The 17,911-nt window shown below is 41.2% G+C and overlaps 2 protein-coding genes across 3 annotated transcripts in view; one reads left to right on the top strand and one right to left on the bottom strand.

Moving 5' to 3' along the window:
* Positions 1-17,911, bottom strand: part of PPAT (phosphoribosyl pyrophosphate amidotransferase) — a 54,121-nt gene that overhangs the window by 14,104 nt on the left and 22,106 nt on the right. The window contains exon 2 of the mRNA XM_037382607.1: positions 2,274-2,340. Coding sequence (XP_037238504.1) covers positions 2,274-2,340 — 67 coding nt within the window. The remainder of the gene's footprint in view (positions 1-2,273; positions 2,341-17,911) is intronic.
* LOC119145849 (trihelix transcription factor PTL) overlaps positions 4,685-17,911 on the top strand; it is a 29,593-nt gene continuing 16,366 nt past the window's right edge. Inside the window, exons 1-5 of one of the 2 annotated variants that reach the window (XM_037382586.1) lie at positions 4,685-5,251; positions 10,112-10,198; positions 13,673-14,110; positions 15,149-15,238; positions 15,997-16,068. In XM_037382586.1, the coding sequence (XP_037238483.1) occupies positions 4,864-5,251; positions 10,112-10,198; positions 13,673-14,110; positions 15,149-15,238; positions 15,997-16,068 (1,075 nt within the window). In that variant the 5' untranslated portion in view covers positions 4,685-4,863. The remainder of the gene's footprint in view (positions 5,252-10,111; positions 10,199-13,672; positions 14,111-15,148; positions 15,239-15,996; positions 16,069-17,911) is intronic. The other variant, XM_037382595.1, reaches the window with a different exon arrangement.

The following is a 17,911-nucleotide window of genomic DNA, read 5'->3' as shown; positions in this document are numbered from 1 at the left end:
AGATGACACAGAGGTGGTCTGAAGTCTACGTCATGTGCTCAGGCACATAAAGAAATGCAACCATGCACTCTTTTTTTACTGAGGCTAACTTTATCCTGACAGTTCACAGGTCCAGTGTTAATGGATGTGGCCAAGTTAAGCACTGCAATAGCTTAAACAAGCAATGTTGTTTTAAACCAGATTTGGTTACACAAGCACATAATCTTTTAATTGCAGTTTGAAATATTCCTCCGAGTTAGATGGCAGTGGTGTGGGATGGTGAACGTAAATTACATCAGTATAAAAAATTCCCAATCTTATGTATGTGTTATACAAGGCCTTACACATGCCAGAACATGATAATGGCCTGGTAAATGGCTACCTTAATATATTATTCTGCATATCCAAGTGTGAAACAATCAGAAAGTCTTTCTCCTACTGGTATCACTATGTCTATGCAAGAGATTTAAATTTTTCCACATCTTGAGCTAATACAGCTCTGACAATGATGTTTTGTTACACGAATCCAGCTGAAAGGCTCTGACAGACAAATCTGGAGGAGTCTTTCTTGGCGATTTTAAAACAAAGGATTAATAGCCTTTATCAAGGGCTATTAATTTGTGGTCAAAGGCTGTCAACAATCAGAAGGGAACACACCCCCATGCCTTAGGTGTTCCAGTTCATACTATAATTATGTTTTTTTAAAAAACTATTGACAAACATGAGTAGTGAGAAGCAAGAACCTTTTCCACTCTTGTCTCTGCTATGAAGAAGAGTCATATGGGGTTTGGAGGACAACAAGTACAGCAGCATCTCAAATGCTGACATTTTTAGGGACTAGTTTAGAACTCAGAGTCCTAGATACACTTTCACCGGTGTAACAGACCCAAATGTTTGTTACATTAGCACCACTTCCAGGATTAAACAAGTCGTATAAATTGTACTCCACAAGCTCTTTATTACACTTGTGGTTGTTTCAAAGTGCTGGAGCTGAGACATGTATTTCAAGGATAAAAGAAGCCATCACATGCTCTGCAACTTTTAAAGTATCAAAGCTGCTATGATGAGATAGTAAATTTTAAATTCTTAGCATGACAGCTAAATATTGCAGCTCAGTAACATGGAAACACTACAAATTACTAAATCACCTGCTGTTAGTTCATTCTGAGAAGCACTTTTTACTATGGGATATATAGAGCAGCCTACTTTAAAGGAAGCTGGAATTCCTGTAAACCTTAAGGAAAGCTGCAACCCAAGCAGGAGCAGGAATGAACAAACATAACAGTGCTGAAGTTGAGAAAAGCTGCATTTAAAAGTGTGTGTATGTGTGTGTGTGTGTGAATCAGGCTGTAAGTAACAGATACGAGAGGGGAAATGCCTGTAGAGGGAACAAACATGATGCTTGAAGTAACAAGATTTTGCATGAGGCATTGAGCAGTCATGCATAGATACACATGCTGCTGCAGCAAAGCAGCTCTTACTCTTGGACTGCTTTGAACAGGCTAATTAATCTTCCTCAGAGACCTCTGAACACCAAGACATACCGCTTTCTGATTGTGGTCAGAGAACACGCATCAAGAAGTGCCTCATGGTTATTTTGCTGATGTAGTTTTATTTCAAATCCTCTCCCCTTCCAGGATGGAACAGGCTGATGATTTTTTTTTTTTCCTAATCACCATTTACTACAGAAGGAGCAGAAATATCCCAGAGCATGCAAGTATCCTCCTGGCATAATACGTTCGAGGCTATGGCCGTTTTATGCCGTTTAACATCCCTGGGGATTCTCTCAGCTTGAGAAAGACTATGTGACCTTCTCAGGCCTCCACTCAATCTTTTATTCTGTTTATTTTTACCTATGGGTAAAGTAGCTGCCACTTCTCCAGTCTCACTAAGGCAAGAATTAGTCATCCACTTGCTTGTGCACAGCCTGTAATGGTATTTCTTTTCTCTTGATCTCAAGTTGCATTGTTGCTCTTCCGAATCTCCAGAGTTAACACCTTAGGTGCAGGGTGACTTTGGTAGGTAGTTTTTGTGACATTAATAGACTGATCTTGATACTTCTGTGTCTGCCACTGTGTGTATGGATACACCCACCACCATAAAGCTGGCATGTTTGTTTTAAACATGCACTTAAGACACAAATTGTACCAATAACAGGGTTAGATACTATCACTGACAAAACCAAACAATCCATCAAAACATGTTACTTTCCCTCTAATCATTCTGTTTCCCAGCCAAAACAAACTTTCATGTGCCTGAGTTAGGCACCTACACAACATTAATTTACATTTTACCTTGTGCACTTTGAATGCCTGGGATGACTCTCCATCACTTGTCACAATTCCAGCACTCTCCTGGCCCCTATGGACAAAACAGAATTAACATAAAGTAATGAAATGCTTAGAATATGAAATGCTTTAACATACAATAGATTGATATTTTTCCATCTGTTTTTAACAACATGAAATTTTAATGTAGGCTTATTTGTTGTTTTATTTTACAGGCTTGTAATTGCAGCTGGTTTCTTGCCCATGTTATGCTTTATTTCAAAACAGTCACATAAGGTTTGTGCCTAAGCCTACTGAATTCAGTGGGAATCTTTCCACTAATAAGCACTGGCTCAGGTTCTTACTGCAGTGCTATTTCAGCGTGGGCATAAAATAACAGCAGATGCTTAATCCGAAAAGCCACTTTGCAGTGATAGTCATCTAGGCAGTAGTAGTAGGCTCTATAGTGCTACTCCATTTCTGCTTTGGGCTGGAGGAGTTTATTAAGAAACTGATGGTTTTGCCTAGGGGGATGCACTCCAGCAGACAAGCTAGCCATCTACACCTCTAAAAGCTATGTGGACCCTCTGATAAAAGCATTTGAGTACATGAAGCTAATATTGGACACCACAGCTTCTGAACTCAAGCAAAACAAGTCTGGTGTACAGCATCACAGCAAATGGAAACACTTCTCCTACAGCAGTTCAGCCTCCGGCTGACAGTTGTGCTTTGCTGAGCAGAGGAGCTCTATCAGCTGGAAGGAGGGTTTTCCCGAGCCTGCTCCCCGTTGTCCCCAGCCCTGCCTCCAGGCTCGGTCCCTAGGGCGGGCAGGCAGCAGGCACGGGTGCCCTGATGGAAGCAGGCAGAACACTGCACAGCTGCCCAATGTTTGCATTTCAGTCCTTATCCATGGAAAAGATGTTTTGCAGACTGGGTTTTAGTGGGCAACAGTGCAGGCTACTCAAATCTCCCTTTACAAGGCCTCCTGGAGTAAGGCAGAGTGTTCCCTCTAACAAAACTGCTGCCATAGACCCACCATGCCCGTAAGACTCGTAAGGACTGTGGTAAACTGGTAAGCTCCCATCCATTCTCATATACAGTAATGCCTGAAAAGCGAAGATGTTTTTCTTAAAAAGAAAACATTCAGAATATTTTTAGAATATTAGACAAAGATGCTATTTGTGCGCTAGACTGGTTTAACTCAACTGAAGTAACTGATATTAATTAGTATAGCCAACAATAAAACTGGGCACCAAAAATCTACAGAATGGACGCTAACCTACCACTGACCATGCTCATTAGAAATTTTCTCCCATTCCTAAAATCCCTCTATTGGTCACTAGCCCCAGTTCTATGTAAACCAGAAATTTAAAGAACAATTGCTTACAGAAAGCTAAACAAAACGAGCTTCAGACATATCAGAGCGACTTTGCCCTGTTACTGACAGAGCTCTTCAAGAGAAGAAACTCAAACACATTTATTTTAACTCGGGAAGATGTCCCACCTGTAAGCACAAAGACAGGTAGTGAGACTTAAGGTAGTGAGACTTAAGAGCTGATATGCTGCATTCAGCAGCTGTTACCCCGATGTTAATGTTACAGGCAGTTGCCATTCGAATAGGGACACCGTCCCTTTAAACACCAACACCATCAATAGCAGAAAGAGGGAAGGGAAGGTGCTGAGGGCAGGCAGGCCCCTGCCGTGTGCCACCTCGGTGGCCCCCATCTCTTAGGTAGCTCTCATGAACAAGTAAGCTCAATGTCATTACGGCAGAGCCCGCACAGCTCTACCAGTTTAGTCAGACGTTTAAATATGCAAGCTTTTCATTAAGACATCACTAATAACCCATGAACGCTAGAGTTAAAAATGCGCATATATACCACCACCGGTTCAAACCCAATCCTAGACAGAGAAGCAAACGCCAAGTGGGATGATCCCAGATGGTTTTGCCTAGGGGGATGCATTGTTTCTGCCACGGATCGCCTGTGTAGAAGCTTTTGCATTCTTGCACTCCAGCAGACAAGCTAGCCATCTACACCTCCAGAAGCTATGTGGACCCTCTGATAAAAGCGTTTTGAGCACATCAAGCTAATATCGGACACCGCAGCTTCTGAACTCAAGCAAAACAAGTCTGGCGCACAGCCACACTGCACATGGAAACACTTCTACAGCAGCTCGTCCTCCGGTTGGGCACAACCACCAACTCCTCCAAACTTACAACTTGTCGGAGGGCGCAGCCCCGGGCTCCCCGGCTGGAGCCGCACAGCGAAGGGTGGGCACGGACGGGTTTTGCGGGGGAGTGGGTCGCGTGGTGGTTTTAGTTTTTTATTTGTTTGTTTTCGTGTGTGGTGTTTTTTTTTTAAAGCAACTGGATAGCGCCAGTGGGTTTGTCCCCCTCGCCCCCCGAAGGGTTAAGGCGCCGCCGCCCCCGGCGCCGCTGCCCCGCCGCCCCCGCCCGCCGATCTGGCAGTTTCTCAAGTTACTCCCCTCAGGCAGCTTGAGCCAGTAAAACCAGATCCCTCCACCTCGGCGGAGCTCGCTGACAACCAGCCGTCTGGTTTCCTAGGAAACAAAATCTTGGCTAGAAATAGTGAATCATTTCCAGGTCACTTTCAACATGGAGAGTGGAGCGGGGAAGCATTGGACTGAGGAGGAGGTTAAAGCCTTGTTAAGCGTCTGGTCAGAAAAAAATATCAGAAAGCAACTCCACGGCACCCTGAGGAATAAAGGAATATTCATCTACATTGCTAAAAGGTTGCAGGAGTTAGGAGTTTGCAGGGATTGGAAACAGTGCCGTGCAAAGTATAAAAACCTGAAGTATGAATACAGAACGGTTAAATATGCCCACAACTCGGGGGATGTCACTAAAACCATGAAGTTTTTCCATGATCTGGATGCCATATTGCGATACGAACCTGTCACACAATTAGCAGCAGAAGAGAACGGCAGGTGTTCTGCGACTGAGGCGCAGCTGAACACAAGCCCCGCCACAGAGAGCGCGCAAGGTAAAAAAACAAAACGTTTTTGCTTCTATTTTTCTCTCTTTGCTTAAAAACCAAAGGGACAAACCCCAAGCCTGAGTTCGCTTGAGCTGAAGCGGAGGCTGCGCAGCTGCTGGAACTGACTGGATGCACTCCTTGCGCAGGGGAAGAAAATGTTAGCACCCACCAGTGTCGAAGTCTGTAAATACAGCGTAATTCTAGCAAAATTATGGTAACTGCTCCTATTGCAGCCTTGGTGCGTACGCGCCGCTGTCTAGGCTTCTGCACTGGCTGGAAACGGTACATGAGGAAAAGCTGTTCCCGTTGCCGGTGACGCTGGTCCGTGCGCGGTACTTGGCGGAGCAGGTCTGGCCAGGCTCCGGTGCGGGTGGGAACTTAGAGAAAGGTGAAAGTAAAGGTTGAAATCGGCGTGATTTTTGGAAAATTGTTATTGGTGATACGAGTGAAATCTAGGGGGTTTATTCGTATTTCCCTGTATCTGCAAATTTAGGTGTGATGGCTAAAGGTAAATCATTTTGTAAGTAATTCAACTTAAATATTTGAGAAACGGGTGTGTGTGTGTGTGTGTTTAATAATGTCATCTTAAAAATTGTAATGTGAGGAAAGTAAAACTCAACGTTGTTTGTCATTGAGGCAAACCAAATGAATACAACGGCTTTTATTCTGAAGGGGGTTTTACGAAATTATTTGCATCTCTTGTTTTATTCAGCCCTCTCTACATATGCATGTAAGCTATGCTTAACATTTCATTAGGGTCAATCTGCTATTTGACATCACTCAAATCTCCTTGTCACATCCTAAATGTCACTGAAGCATAAGCCCCAATAAGAGTAAAAAGTACCGAAATAAGATGGCTAAATAGAGAAATGAAAAGCCGAGCTGTTCGTGCCCACAGTATGTGGTAATTTACATCAGTTAAGATTGTGAACCTTTTTTAAGAAAACAAAAAACTCAGCGTTCGTATCAGGGGAGATTGCCAAGGGCACAGAAAGGAGCTGGACATACAGTTTGCCCTTGTACCCTTCCACATATTCCCCTACAATGCTGTTTTACAGATCCCAGGAAAAGAAATTGCCATTTTTCTTGTCATTGTTTACTTTAACAAAAAGCTTGACCTTAATTTGTCATCACTAAGAGAAAGTCTTTAATTTATCAAAGTAACTTCAAATTAAAATGGCAATTTTATAATATTTTAACATGTTCTCTCTGCACCGTGTATTGCAATCCATTTTTATTTTAAAACTTTCAGAACTGAGGCCAATACAAGCTGTTACACTTTTGAGGACTACATGGAACTAAGTGTCCTTCATCTGAGGATCTGCCCTTAGATTACCCTCTTGTTTTTTGATGTAGTTTGCACCAACTATTAATCCTAATTCTCATCTGCTTTAGACCTCTAGCAAGTTTAAATCAGGAAAGTTTAATTTCAGTTGCGAATCCCAAACTAGAATATATATTACAAAAATTACGCCTGGGTGAGACACACCTCATTCTGAAGCATTAGGGCAGCTTGGTTTTAAAGATGATATAATTAAAATAAATCTTTTCAATGCACAAGCATTTCTGTTACTCCCTTAAAAAACAAACACACACCCCCCCCCCCCCAGGTTTTATGGATAAACAAAAATTAAATGCAACTAAGTGTAATAATGCACTTCTAACGGTAAGAATTCAAATGCAAAGTTTTTCACAACAATTATGATTCAGCCACAAAGAAAACACAGCAAGATAGAAATGCGTCCTGCAGCTATGCAGAATGCGTGCATCCATAAGAGGGGCAGAGAGAGCAGCTGTGAGAACACCAACTTTCTTCATTTAAGAGCACAAGTTAAGCAAGTAACACCGTACTAGGGGCCCAGTCCTTTCCGCCTGCGGTCAAGTGCTGCCCTGTCCGCCCAGCTCAGGACTTTGAAGGGCATTTGTAAGGCTAAAATGGCATCGGTGGCTCTGCAGCTGATGCTCACAAGTTCTTTTGTGGGGGCAGATCTGACAGTGTAGCTCCCGCAGAAGGAAACGCGATTCCCTGCACCCACCAAGGCAGCTTGCTGCCCCTGAACTTGAACCTGGCTGCTCCCCCATGGTCTGCAGGAGGACAGGGACTGCTTTCATGTGGGTGTCATCCTCAAAGGGAAGGCAAACAGACCAAAGTGTATTTGTATCCCTGCAGGTCCCCCCCTGGGCTTCTCCCTTTCAAAGGCAGAGCCTTACAGAAAGGGAAAATGGTCACTCCCCGCTTTAAAAAGATGCCAAGATGCCTCATTTTGACAGAGCTGGAGGCATCGAGGATGTCTAGGCTTGTGACTTGGGTAGCAAGAACAAAATGCTATCAGGAAACTAAAACCTGTGCCAAGTAATACTGTCCACCATGGGCGTCTTACTTTATTTGAAGAACTTAGTAGCTGTACTAGTTTGTTTTGTTTAAAAAGAATGAAAAGGGACAAGGCATGCTCCCAAAGAAATTACTGTATTTTTACCATTCTGCTTAGCCTCGGTCTAAATATTCATATCCATCCTTAATGTAAAGCTACAAAGCATGTCTTTCTGTTTGATTTGCCTGATTATCTCAACTACTGGGAGGTTGCTGGGGAGGGGGAGGAAGGGGAAAGGAAGGAAGGAAGGAAGGAAAAAAGAGACCACGTTTATGGAACTGAATGGTATTTCTGTACTGTTTCCTTGAGTGTTTTCTTCATATCTGGTAAAATCAGTTTACTTTTGAATGTGTAATTGAAGAAACTGATACTGAAAATCACAATCAAATCTGAGAGGTGTCTCGGGACAAACTTGGTAGTAGCGCACACACCAAATTCCCAGCTCACTCACAGAAAGATGACGCTTTTTGCGTAGGCACTTAACGGCAGCAGAGGCCAGAGATGTTCATTTTGTCCTCCCAAAATACATGTTTTCAGAGGCACACACACAAGTTGTAGCTTAAACAATCATTAAAAAAGATGTAAGTCAACATGTTCACTTATCTCAAAATTTAGTTTGTGTACTGCCACAGTAATCGACAGCCAAGTAAATCCATTAGAGTGATGGTGCACTACGAAAAATGCTATCTTTCGTTACAGTTCAAATGAATCACCTTCCCATTTTGTTAATCAGTTTGATTGTTTCAAGTTAAATCAAGTATTAATAAATTAACTGCAGTATTTACAGAAGTAAAGCTCGCCTAGTATCTCATATTAAGTAACTAACGCTCTTTCATAGTCCTCTATGTTTAAATATTAATGCGCTGGTCAGTCACCTTACTTGACCTTCATTTTACCACAGCAAATGCAGAAAAGGTATCAAGTCTGAGCAGAAATGCATCAGCAATGACAGTATTATCATATATACAAAACTCAGACAGCTACTAGAAATGCAAAAAGATCCTTCAGAAATGCTGACTCGAAAATGCCACACGTATGTAGTTTTTCCGTGTCTGGACTTTAACATTAAACATGTCATTGTATTTCATATGCATATTTTTTGTAATAAGAGTGTGTATTGCTCTTACTGAGTAACTTTTTTGCTCATCAGATGCTTTTTTCCCCCCATCAAATATTCTAACATGTTTTTGTGTTAACTGTTCTTATTTACTTAAAATTATAATAAATTGTTTCTCTGTGATACTATGATGTAATTAAACTTGCTCATCCTAGTGCCCATGGGATACTCAGCAGCCTTCTGACAGAATTTATTTCCCTTCTCCTTAGCTTGCTTTGCAGCTCCTAAGCAGATAAAAGGCCAGCCTGGTGCTGGAGGTGGAGGGATGAGCACACCTTTCCCTCCATCAGCCCGGCCGCAGGGGGTAGCAGCTCCTGCCAGAGAAGCAAGGCAGACAGCTGGGAGCAGTCGGAGATCAGGCCACTGCATCTATGAGTCATTCTGAGCCTTGCTGAAAGTCAGGAGGATTTAGGATAATGCTTTCAAGTGCAGTTTTCGGTTTCACCTATGTCAGGATACCAGGTTGCATCCTAACCGCACCTTGTTACTGCTCCTTGTGACGAGCTACCGCAGCACCTTTGAACAGGTAGCTTTGATCTGTGTGACCTGCCTGGCAGGAGCTGACAGTAGCTCAGCTCCCTGTACAGTGAATCAATATTTCAAACCTCCCTGTCAACACGGTACGTTGAATACAGCGTGTTACTATAGAACATAGAACTTAGAAGTCTGTCCTCCGTGAAAATGAAGCTGATTCAGAACCTGACTTACGTATGCTGCTTTCTAAACTCACATAGCAATTACTATATAATACTGCTTTTTAGAGAAATGTAGGAATGTCATGCTGTAAAAAGCTAGACTGAAGAATCCTGTCAGCTACAAATACATCCATTCTCTAGTTACAATACTTTTCCTGCTTTCCCTGTGCCATTAATGAATTTCATAGATTTCCTGAACTCTTTGCAGAACATTCTTGTTTTCTTCATACACTTCCCTAAATAATTCTTCCTGGATATTTTTTTTTTGTTACATAAATGGCTTTGTGCTTATGTGAATCCGTATGCAAAGTCTGCTTTTATTTGCGTGTCTCTTACCTTTCATTATCTACTTTTAAACTATACTTTTAATGTGCTGTCCATCCCAAATGCTGAGTGAAAAGTGTACAAGTCACTAGAATCAAGTTGGTTTCTTCAAGGATTTAAAAATACATTTCAAACAGGCTTCATATGCAAGAGGTAAAATAATTTTATTTACTTCCTGTAACTCATGTCCTCTTAGGGTGACAGGCCAAATTAATTTTAAATTTTATTTAAATACAAATTAAGTGTGGAGATTACAAAGTTAATAATCTTCTCATTGCGTATGGACATTTTCACTTAAACTAATTTAAGCTAACATAGTCCATACCTATTTTTCATCTAAAACCTCTTTCCTTCCCAGGTGAAATATCAGTTTCTTTAGAAGATGATGAGGATGCTCCAGGAGATCCACTACTTTTTATGTCTCATGTCAGACCAGTTCAACTAGGTATAGTATGATGGCGCAGAGAGATCAAAAACTAAAAAGCGGCATGGCTGTCAGAGCACTTTCTGACAGCTTGAATCCGCCGTCATTCTGTTTCTGATCAACATAGCTTTAAAATAGCCACATTTTGCACCATCTCCTTCCGGGTTTTAGCACTTGGCAGTCTCATGCATCACTAACTAGATATTGGCCACTGTATATGATGTAACACCTGCATGACCACCATTCACGTTCAAAACACATCCCGTGCTATAACTTAGTCATATCAACCACGTTCATTTTGTTAAATGCTAGTGGAAAGTATGCCAAATGGTAGGGTGTGAAACCACTGTCAACTTGCAGATTTTCTCTAACTCATGTAATTTCTGCTTAAAGCAGCATGAGTGAACGGCCTGAGCCAGGAGAGATGCAGAGGTCAGAGCTGGCTCACTGAGCAATCCAGATCTGCAGCGGTCTTCAAACTGTATCCCCTCTCCAAGCGAGGGGTGGTCAGCAATGCTTTAGTCCAACCAGCCATACAACTCACTCGGACATAATCCTACTTTTTTTTTTGGCTCAGGAAAGTCATTACAGAGGAAAGGCCCAAATCTGGCAAGCCAGAAAGAGGAAGAAGATCCTAGGTGTGAGCCTCTTCAAGGGGCTGCTAAAAGGAGTGGAGGAGCCTGAGCACATTTTAGGCAGAATTAGACAACTGATGAGCTGATCCCATGCCTGAACAGTAGCACTGTCCTGAATTTCCTACATGCTCTTTCCATTTTTTATATACCCTCTATGCCCATCTATATACATCCCAATCCAGTTACAACTTTCACTACAGAATCTCCAAGGTGCCGTATTCAGGGAGAAAACAAGGTCCCAGCTAAACCTACAGCTTTTACATTACACGCTATACCCCTTTTACCCGGCATAACAAGACATTAAGGAAGGGACAAGAATCTCACATGGAGTTATATGCACATATATATATAAACAAGTCTTTTCTTGCAGTAAGTATCTGAATCAAGGTTTACAGGAATATATCTGTGTTACTCAGTGCTCTTGCAACACACCGCACAAAGCAGATTTATTTGGCCTGCTAGAAAAGTCTTCGGTTCTGAGAAAGTTACTTTCTACAAAGCTAGCAAAGTAACTTCAGTTGCATCGGCTGTTGTGTACTGATACTGAAATGTCTTACCCTAGTACCTGTCTTAGTCTTTAGATTTCAAACTCCACTCTAAGAAAAATGTTGGGCCCTTTCTATTTATATTGCTTAATATTTTGGTTTCATTTCAGCAGATATCTCATTTTGAGGGAGCTTAGAGAAAAATCAAATATGGCATAAACTTATCTTCCAGATAAAAAAATAATGCATATTACAGAATCATAGTATTGTAGAATGGTTTGGGTCTGAAGGGACCTTAAAGATCATCCAGTTCCAACCCCCCCTGCCATGGGCAGGGACACCTTCCACTAGACCAGGCTGCTCAGAGCCCCATCCAGCCTGGCCTTGGGCACTGCCAGGGATGGGGCATCCACATAAGCTGTTTTAACAATTTTTTAAAAAACAGATTAGGGCTAAAATACATTTGAGGCATAAGGAAAATTTTCACATTGTTTCAGAGCAGTGCTTGTGGGTAATATATTTTGAATCGCAATGGTTTTTAAAGGGAATGAGGAACAAACACTGGCACCTTTTTCCACTCTGCATACAGTAGAAGGAATAAGCAATACACTATGTCACGAGCACTCATCTGAACTACCATCCACAACCAAAAGTGAGCCTAGTTGCAAATGAGCTTACTAGTGAGAAATGGTGGTCTACACAAGAGCTATAAAGAAACCTTATCCCTCCCAGACTGCCCCATACTCTGTGGCTTGACTGAGAAGTGCAGGGAGCACCTTCTGCATTTGTCTTCCTCTTCTCTTCCCCTGGGTCCTTCCTCTCTGGCCCCCGCAGCACGCTCTGGTAGTGCAGAATGCACCACTCTGGAAATCCAGGTAGTTGAAATGCTCCCGGTAACACTGAGCAGAGAGACTACACCAAGCCTGTCTGATGTTGGCAGTTGTCACCTGTGACCTACGGTTGCATTCACCTGTAAACAAACATTTTCTTTGACTCCCCCAGGAAGAAATGAAGAAAGCATAAGTGATACGTAACCTGAAAATTACCCTCCTCAACAACGTATCAGTGAGCTGGCTGCTGCAGAGTCCTGATTAACACAGGGCAGGACAAACGGGGGAAAACCGCTATCTCCGAACAGCTTTTTCACAACCAGAATGAATTACGGAGACTAGCAAAGAATGCCTCTGTCTAGGAGAAGTTGGTCCTCAGACAGGTGGCTATACACAAGTACACTCCACTGAAGCTGTATGTACAAGCAAAGGTCAGATATTTTTGCCATCACATAAAGCTCAGCGACTATAAAGTATCCAACCCCGGTAACCTGGCTTGCCCTTTTAGAATAAGACACTGGCAAAGGCATTTATCACTTCAGTATGGTTGGAAAAAACCGTGTCAGTTACTGTGCACTTTCATGTTTGATGTCTTTGTTGAAGCGCTGGAATTGTGGTTTTTTGGGGTTTTTTTTTGTTTTTGTAGTTATTTTTGCAAAGATTTAGATAGAAAATGCATAAGAAACCACTTTCCAAACTAATTTGATAATCAAAATGAAGTCTGGGAGCAAATTCATAATTAGAAACAAGTAAACATTAAAAAATAAAGTTGAAGACTGAAGAAAAAAAAAAAACTTAGATCTGCAGAGTACGATAACTCAAACTTAATTTTTTAATAAAAATCCCCAAATGTCATTGATTGACCTGCACTGAGAAAAGGTGGAGGTTCTGTACCATGAGAACTGTGCTCGTTATCGCACAAACGCTCCTGTGACTGAAGACAAGTCTCCATTCATCAGCTCCTCACAAACTGGATACTTGGTCAAGAGTTAAGGATCAGATTCTTCAGATCCTTACCCAGTTTAAATCTCTCTATGTGTGTAAAACCATGAGTATGGCACAAATGCAGAAAGTCAAGTCTTGATGGTAGTGTCAGTGACTCGGGGCCCAGTTTATTGCTGTGCTAAGGCAGCACTTGCTCTCTGCCAAACAGCGCTCCTCTCTAATGTCTGAATGACAAAACAGTTCCTTGGTTATTCTCAGAGGTGTCAAAAGTCCTTGGTTATTCTCAAAGTTGTTACAAGTAAAGTTCAGTGTATTAGGGCACAGAAGAAAGGAATGTTCCTCTTAGGTTAGTTAAATGTACATGCACTACCAGTGCTGGTTTTCAAGAGAGGGCAAAAATGATGTCAGAGTTAACAAAAATGCTGAAAAGTTAATAACCAGTAGCTCGATTTTAATGTCACCTCTACTCCGTCTTTCTCTGGAGAGCCAAGTCATGAGGAAATGGCATACTTCATTCTCATTCTGTCTGTCCTTTCCCACCCCAACCACCCAATGCAGGTAACCCGTTTCTGTGTCTCTCCCCTACCCCACACGATGCAGGTAATCCAACGTCAGCAATAGAGGCTTCCAAAACACCGGCTTTTATTCCAACAGTAGCAAATGAAGGAGGAAAACACTGGACTGTTAATGAAGTCAGAGCTTTGATACGCATATGGTCAGACAAAAATATCCAGCAACAACTGGAGGGGACAGTGAGAAATAAAAGAATATTTGAACAGGTTGCTGCTAGACTTCAGAAGTTTGGAATTGACAGGGACTGGAAGCAGTGCAGGACAAAATATAAAAATCTGAAACATGAATACAAGAGTGTTAAAAGTGCCCAAGACTCAGGGAGTACAAGTAAAAGTATGAAATTTTTTAATGAACTGGATGCTATTCTGGGGCACAGCACCATGGAACAAGCAAGTAAATCAGATAATGATGAAAGTGAGAGGCCTCCAGAATGGACAGAAGCAAAATCAGAAAAGGACTCCATAGGTAAGTACTTCAGCTACCCATATATAATGTAAAACATTTAGTTTTCCAACACTAGAGATTTGAAAGAACACCAAAAAAAAAAGAGCAACCAGCTAGATTAACCAGTTTGCTGGGGGGAAAAAAACACCAAATGGAAGTTTACTATTGTGTCTTACATTATAAGGTGGTCTTTCAGATTGAGTGATTGCCTCAGACTTTTTGTAGCAAAACTGAGAAACAAAAGGAGGAAAAAAAGATGGAGACATAGGATAAAATAAAGCAATGCAGAAAGACCATTCCGGTCAAAATCACAGCAGAAGAGACTGTTACCAGCTTAGTTTAAAAAAAAACCAAAAAAGGATCAGAGAGATGGTCAGACTGTGTAACGAGAAAAAATGAAGACATTGAGCAAAAAAGTCTGTAGTTACAGACATTGGTTAAAAAAATTAACACTGAAATTTCCTTTCTCCTGTTTTCCCCAATAGTCCAGCTTCACTGGCCTTTGGAGCAAGTCTCCCAAAGCAGTGAAACAGCTATGGTGAAAATAGCAAAAGGAGTAACACCAAGAATACTGTCAGAGCTTGTCTTTATTTTTGTGCTGTTATTGAAAAAATAACTTGGATGGATTAATGCAGAATTAGACCGATGAACCTACACTACCCAGGAGTTAAAACATTTTTTATTGGTATGTACAACCAGAAACATGCCTGTTGTTTAAGAATAAAATTAAACATAAAACTCTTTATTACACAGTAAGAGTCCTACACAGGGCATGATATTACAATGGCCAAATACAAGACTAGAAGTTAGTAAACTAATGGAAGAAGTGAAGAAAAATATAGCACAGAGACCATCTCTGAAAACTATGAAAACATTTTGGGGGAGGATTCACTCTTCAGTTGCTGTTTCTAAGCTTTTTGCTAATGCATCTACTACTGCCTGCTGGCATAACGGATCTTTTGGCATAGGTTGGATGGATCTTTTGATTTGACACAGCACAGCTGTTCTTATGTAGTACACAAATGCAGTGCCCTAATTAACATAGCATTATTTACGCAGAAATGCCTGGAGACACAGCTGAAGAGGACTCTGTTAGTAATATGTCAGAAAACCTACGGGTTGGAGATACAAAGAAAGTTTCTGACTCAGGTAAACTGAAAAGTCTTCTATTTTATATAAATGACTCCCTCAATTTAGTAAATCAAGATGGATTTCTAAAATAAGCCCACATTGTAATTATGGTTGGAAGAGACAAAGACCCAAAATATTTACAAGCAGGAGATAACATCATGGTGATAACTATACTTTCAGTACAAGCATATATGCACATTTACAGTGCTCTGCTGAATTCGATAAAAACAGTCTCGTAAGTAATCTTTTCAAAGATTCATGGCCCAAGATGTAAAGAAGAAGAAACTATTGGTTTGAACAAGCTGAGTGCAATGTATTACCACATTTACTTCTACTTAAACTCTGTCTTTCCAAGGATTAGAATTGTTCACTCTCCTGTGCATGAACTAGTAACCGCATTCTCTTTTTCACAATATAATGTGATCAATCTTTAATATAATTGTGTAAACTCTCATGTTGGGGAATGAAAACTTCATTGAAGAGTATCACTACTAGCACTGACTATGAAGGTCGTATGCTCTTTACAAAGAAACATTATGATTTGCATCTGAAAGCGTAACTTTCAGGGGAAACGGGAGTTTAACGTTCAGCTAGAGACACATGAAAGTATCAAAGGCTGACAGACCTGACATGCCACAAGGGACCTTATGATCTCTTTCGGTAGCATGAGGCAGAATATGGTCTAAATTAGGCATTAAGGAGTAGTCTTACAGAATTTTAAATGGTCTAATGTGAACTTTAAAGATTTTAATATCAAATTTAAAATCTTCTGACAGATGATGTTACTGTAAATACTACTCCAGAGAATCAGGCAGCTCTGCGTATAACGAAAGAAACACCTATGACAAGTAAGTAAAGACATGGTTGATCATGAGAGGTAATTTGAGATATACTGGACAGTAGCAATTTTGTTTTACCATTCAACAGCAGTTACATTTATTAATTTAAATTTACTAACAAAGAAATATGTAACTGGCCTTTTACCACACCACCATGGGCACTTGAGGCATTCACTGGAGAAAAATAGGTTGTCATGAAAAGTGTATTGCTTATAGGGACCTCATTTTGAGAGAGAAAAATACATAAGAAATCATGAAGAGTACTTTGTGAGATGCAGTTAAGACAACTTGTCAAATGCATAAAATTCCGTTTCTCCCCATCAACAAGTAAAATTACTACATATACATGAACAGTAGTGAGATACTGTAATAATACATAGATTGAGCAGTGCCACTAAACTGTCATCTGACATAGTTTTCAACTGCCTGCAGCTACGTAATATTGTAACTTTTTGGATTGCAATCTTCCAAATGAGTTATTTAAGGTGGAGTTAACAGACTACTTCTAGTAAAGTTCTGAGCATTCATTTTTGACGCTTTAACACTCCTTTAGGATAAGTGTAGGTGTTAAGACATCTATAGCCTACCTTGGTTACAGTTTGCCTTCTCAAGTATATGGATTTTAACTGCATATTTTGTTTGTTTCTGGATAATTGTAACTGCAATCTGATTTTGTGGGGAAAGGCTAAAACAGCAAGTACTTCAGAAGTGTCTCTGGCTCAGCCTATCCACTCTAAAGACTACTGTTCAAACTTCTGTAGGGAAGAAGAGGCAAAACCACAGCACTACATCATGAAGCGGTGCAGTTTCAGTTTCTAAAATTCTTTCCCTGGTTCCCAAATGAATGATACAGATTCAAATTATTTTACCACAGATAGTAAAAAACACCTAGACTTTAATGTTATTACCGGTAACATAATTAGATATTACATAAAGCAGAGAAAAGATGCTCAGTTTTTACGTTACAATATCATGGAGACCCTTTATTCTTGAATTGTGATACATGCCTTTCCTAGATGGTTGGAATAAATTTAAAGTGAGAATCTGGCAAGTAAAGAGATTGTATGTACCTCTGTATTCATAAATTTACTTCCTGACAAGTAGTGAAAAAGTCAATCAGGCAGTGATATATTACATTGAATCTTTGATACCAGATGTCTGACAATCGATAGCCTTTAGGATGTGACTTCTTAAGGACTACTCCATATTCAACAGAACCTTCGTAGGAAACTTGCTCAGCAAGCACGTGATTGTAATTTATACTCGTGCCTTTAAAAAAAAAAATTGTAAACCCCCTCAATTGGATGTAATTAGGAATTTATAAATTCTGTTCACCTTGTATCAAGGTATCTTCCTAGTTAATACATGGAGTTGATGTACTCTGCTGTCAGTTAGACATACGCTAGCTAGCCTGGGCAGATAGCTGCTTTCTGGCCACCGCAGCTGTGTGAACATGCAGAGGTGCACAAGCTGCCTCAGCAGCGCATGTGCTTCTCACCAGCTTACATGGGAATCTCCGTTATGAGCCACAGCAACACTGTCGCCACTGCTGACCTTTACAAATGGTCGGGTTTGCTGTACTCTAGCAGGGAAAAACTTAAGATGCTATTAGTCGAAAGACAAATACCCTGCCCGGTTCCAGGGAAATACCTGGTTATTTGACGTTTCATGGTACTGTTTTTCTCCTCTGCCTAAACTCGGGGAGCAGCAGCACGTGCCCCCTGGGAAGGGGAGGACGGAGGGAAACAAGCCCCGAGGTGCGCCCGTGGCGGGCGGCGGGGGCGCAGCGGCAGGGCCTGGCCGGCAGGGGGCGCAGGAGCCCACGGCACAGGCGGCCCGCTCCGCTGCCGGC

Source organism: Falco rusticolus, chromosome 1 (assembly GCF_015220075.1).
Source record: "Falco rusticolus isolate bFalRus1 chromosome 1, bFalRus1.pri, whole genome shotgun sequence".
NCBI classification, from domain to species: Eukaryota; Metazoa; Chordata; class Aves; order Falconiformes; family Falconidae; genus Falco; species Falco rusticolus.
The sequence above is the reverse complement of the archived record's forward strand: the minus strand, read 5'-3'. Positions and strand labels throughout refer to the sequence as shown.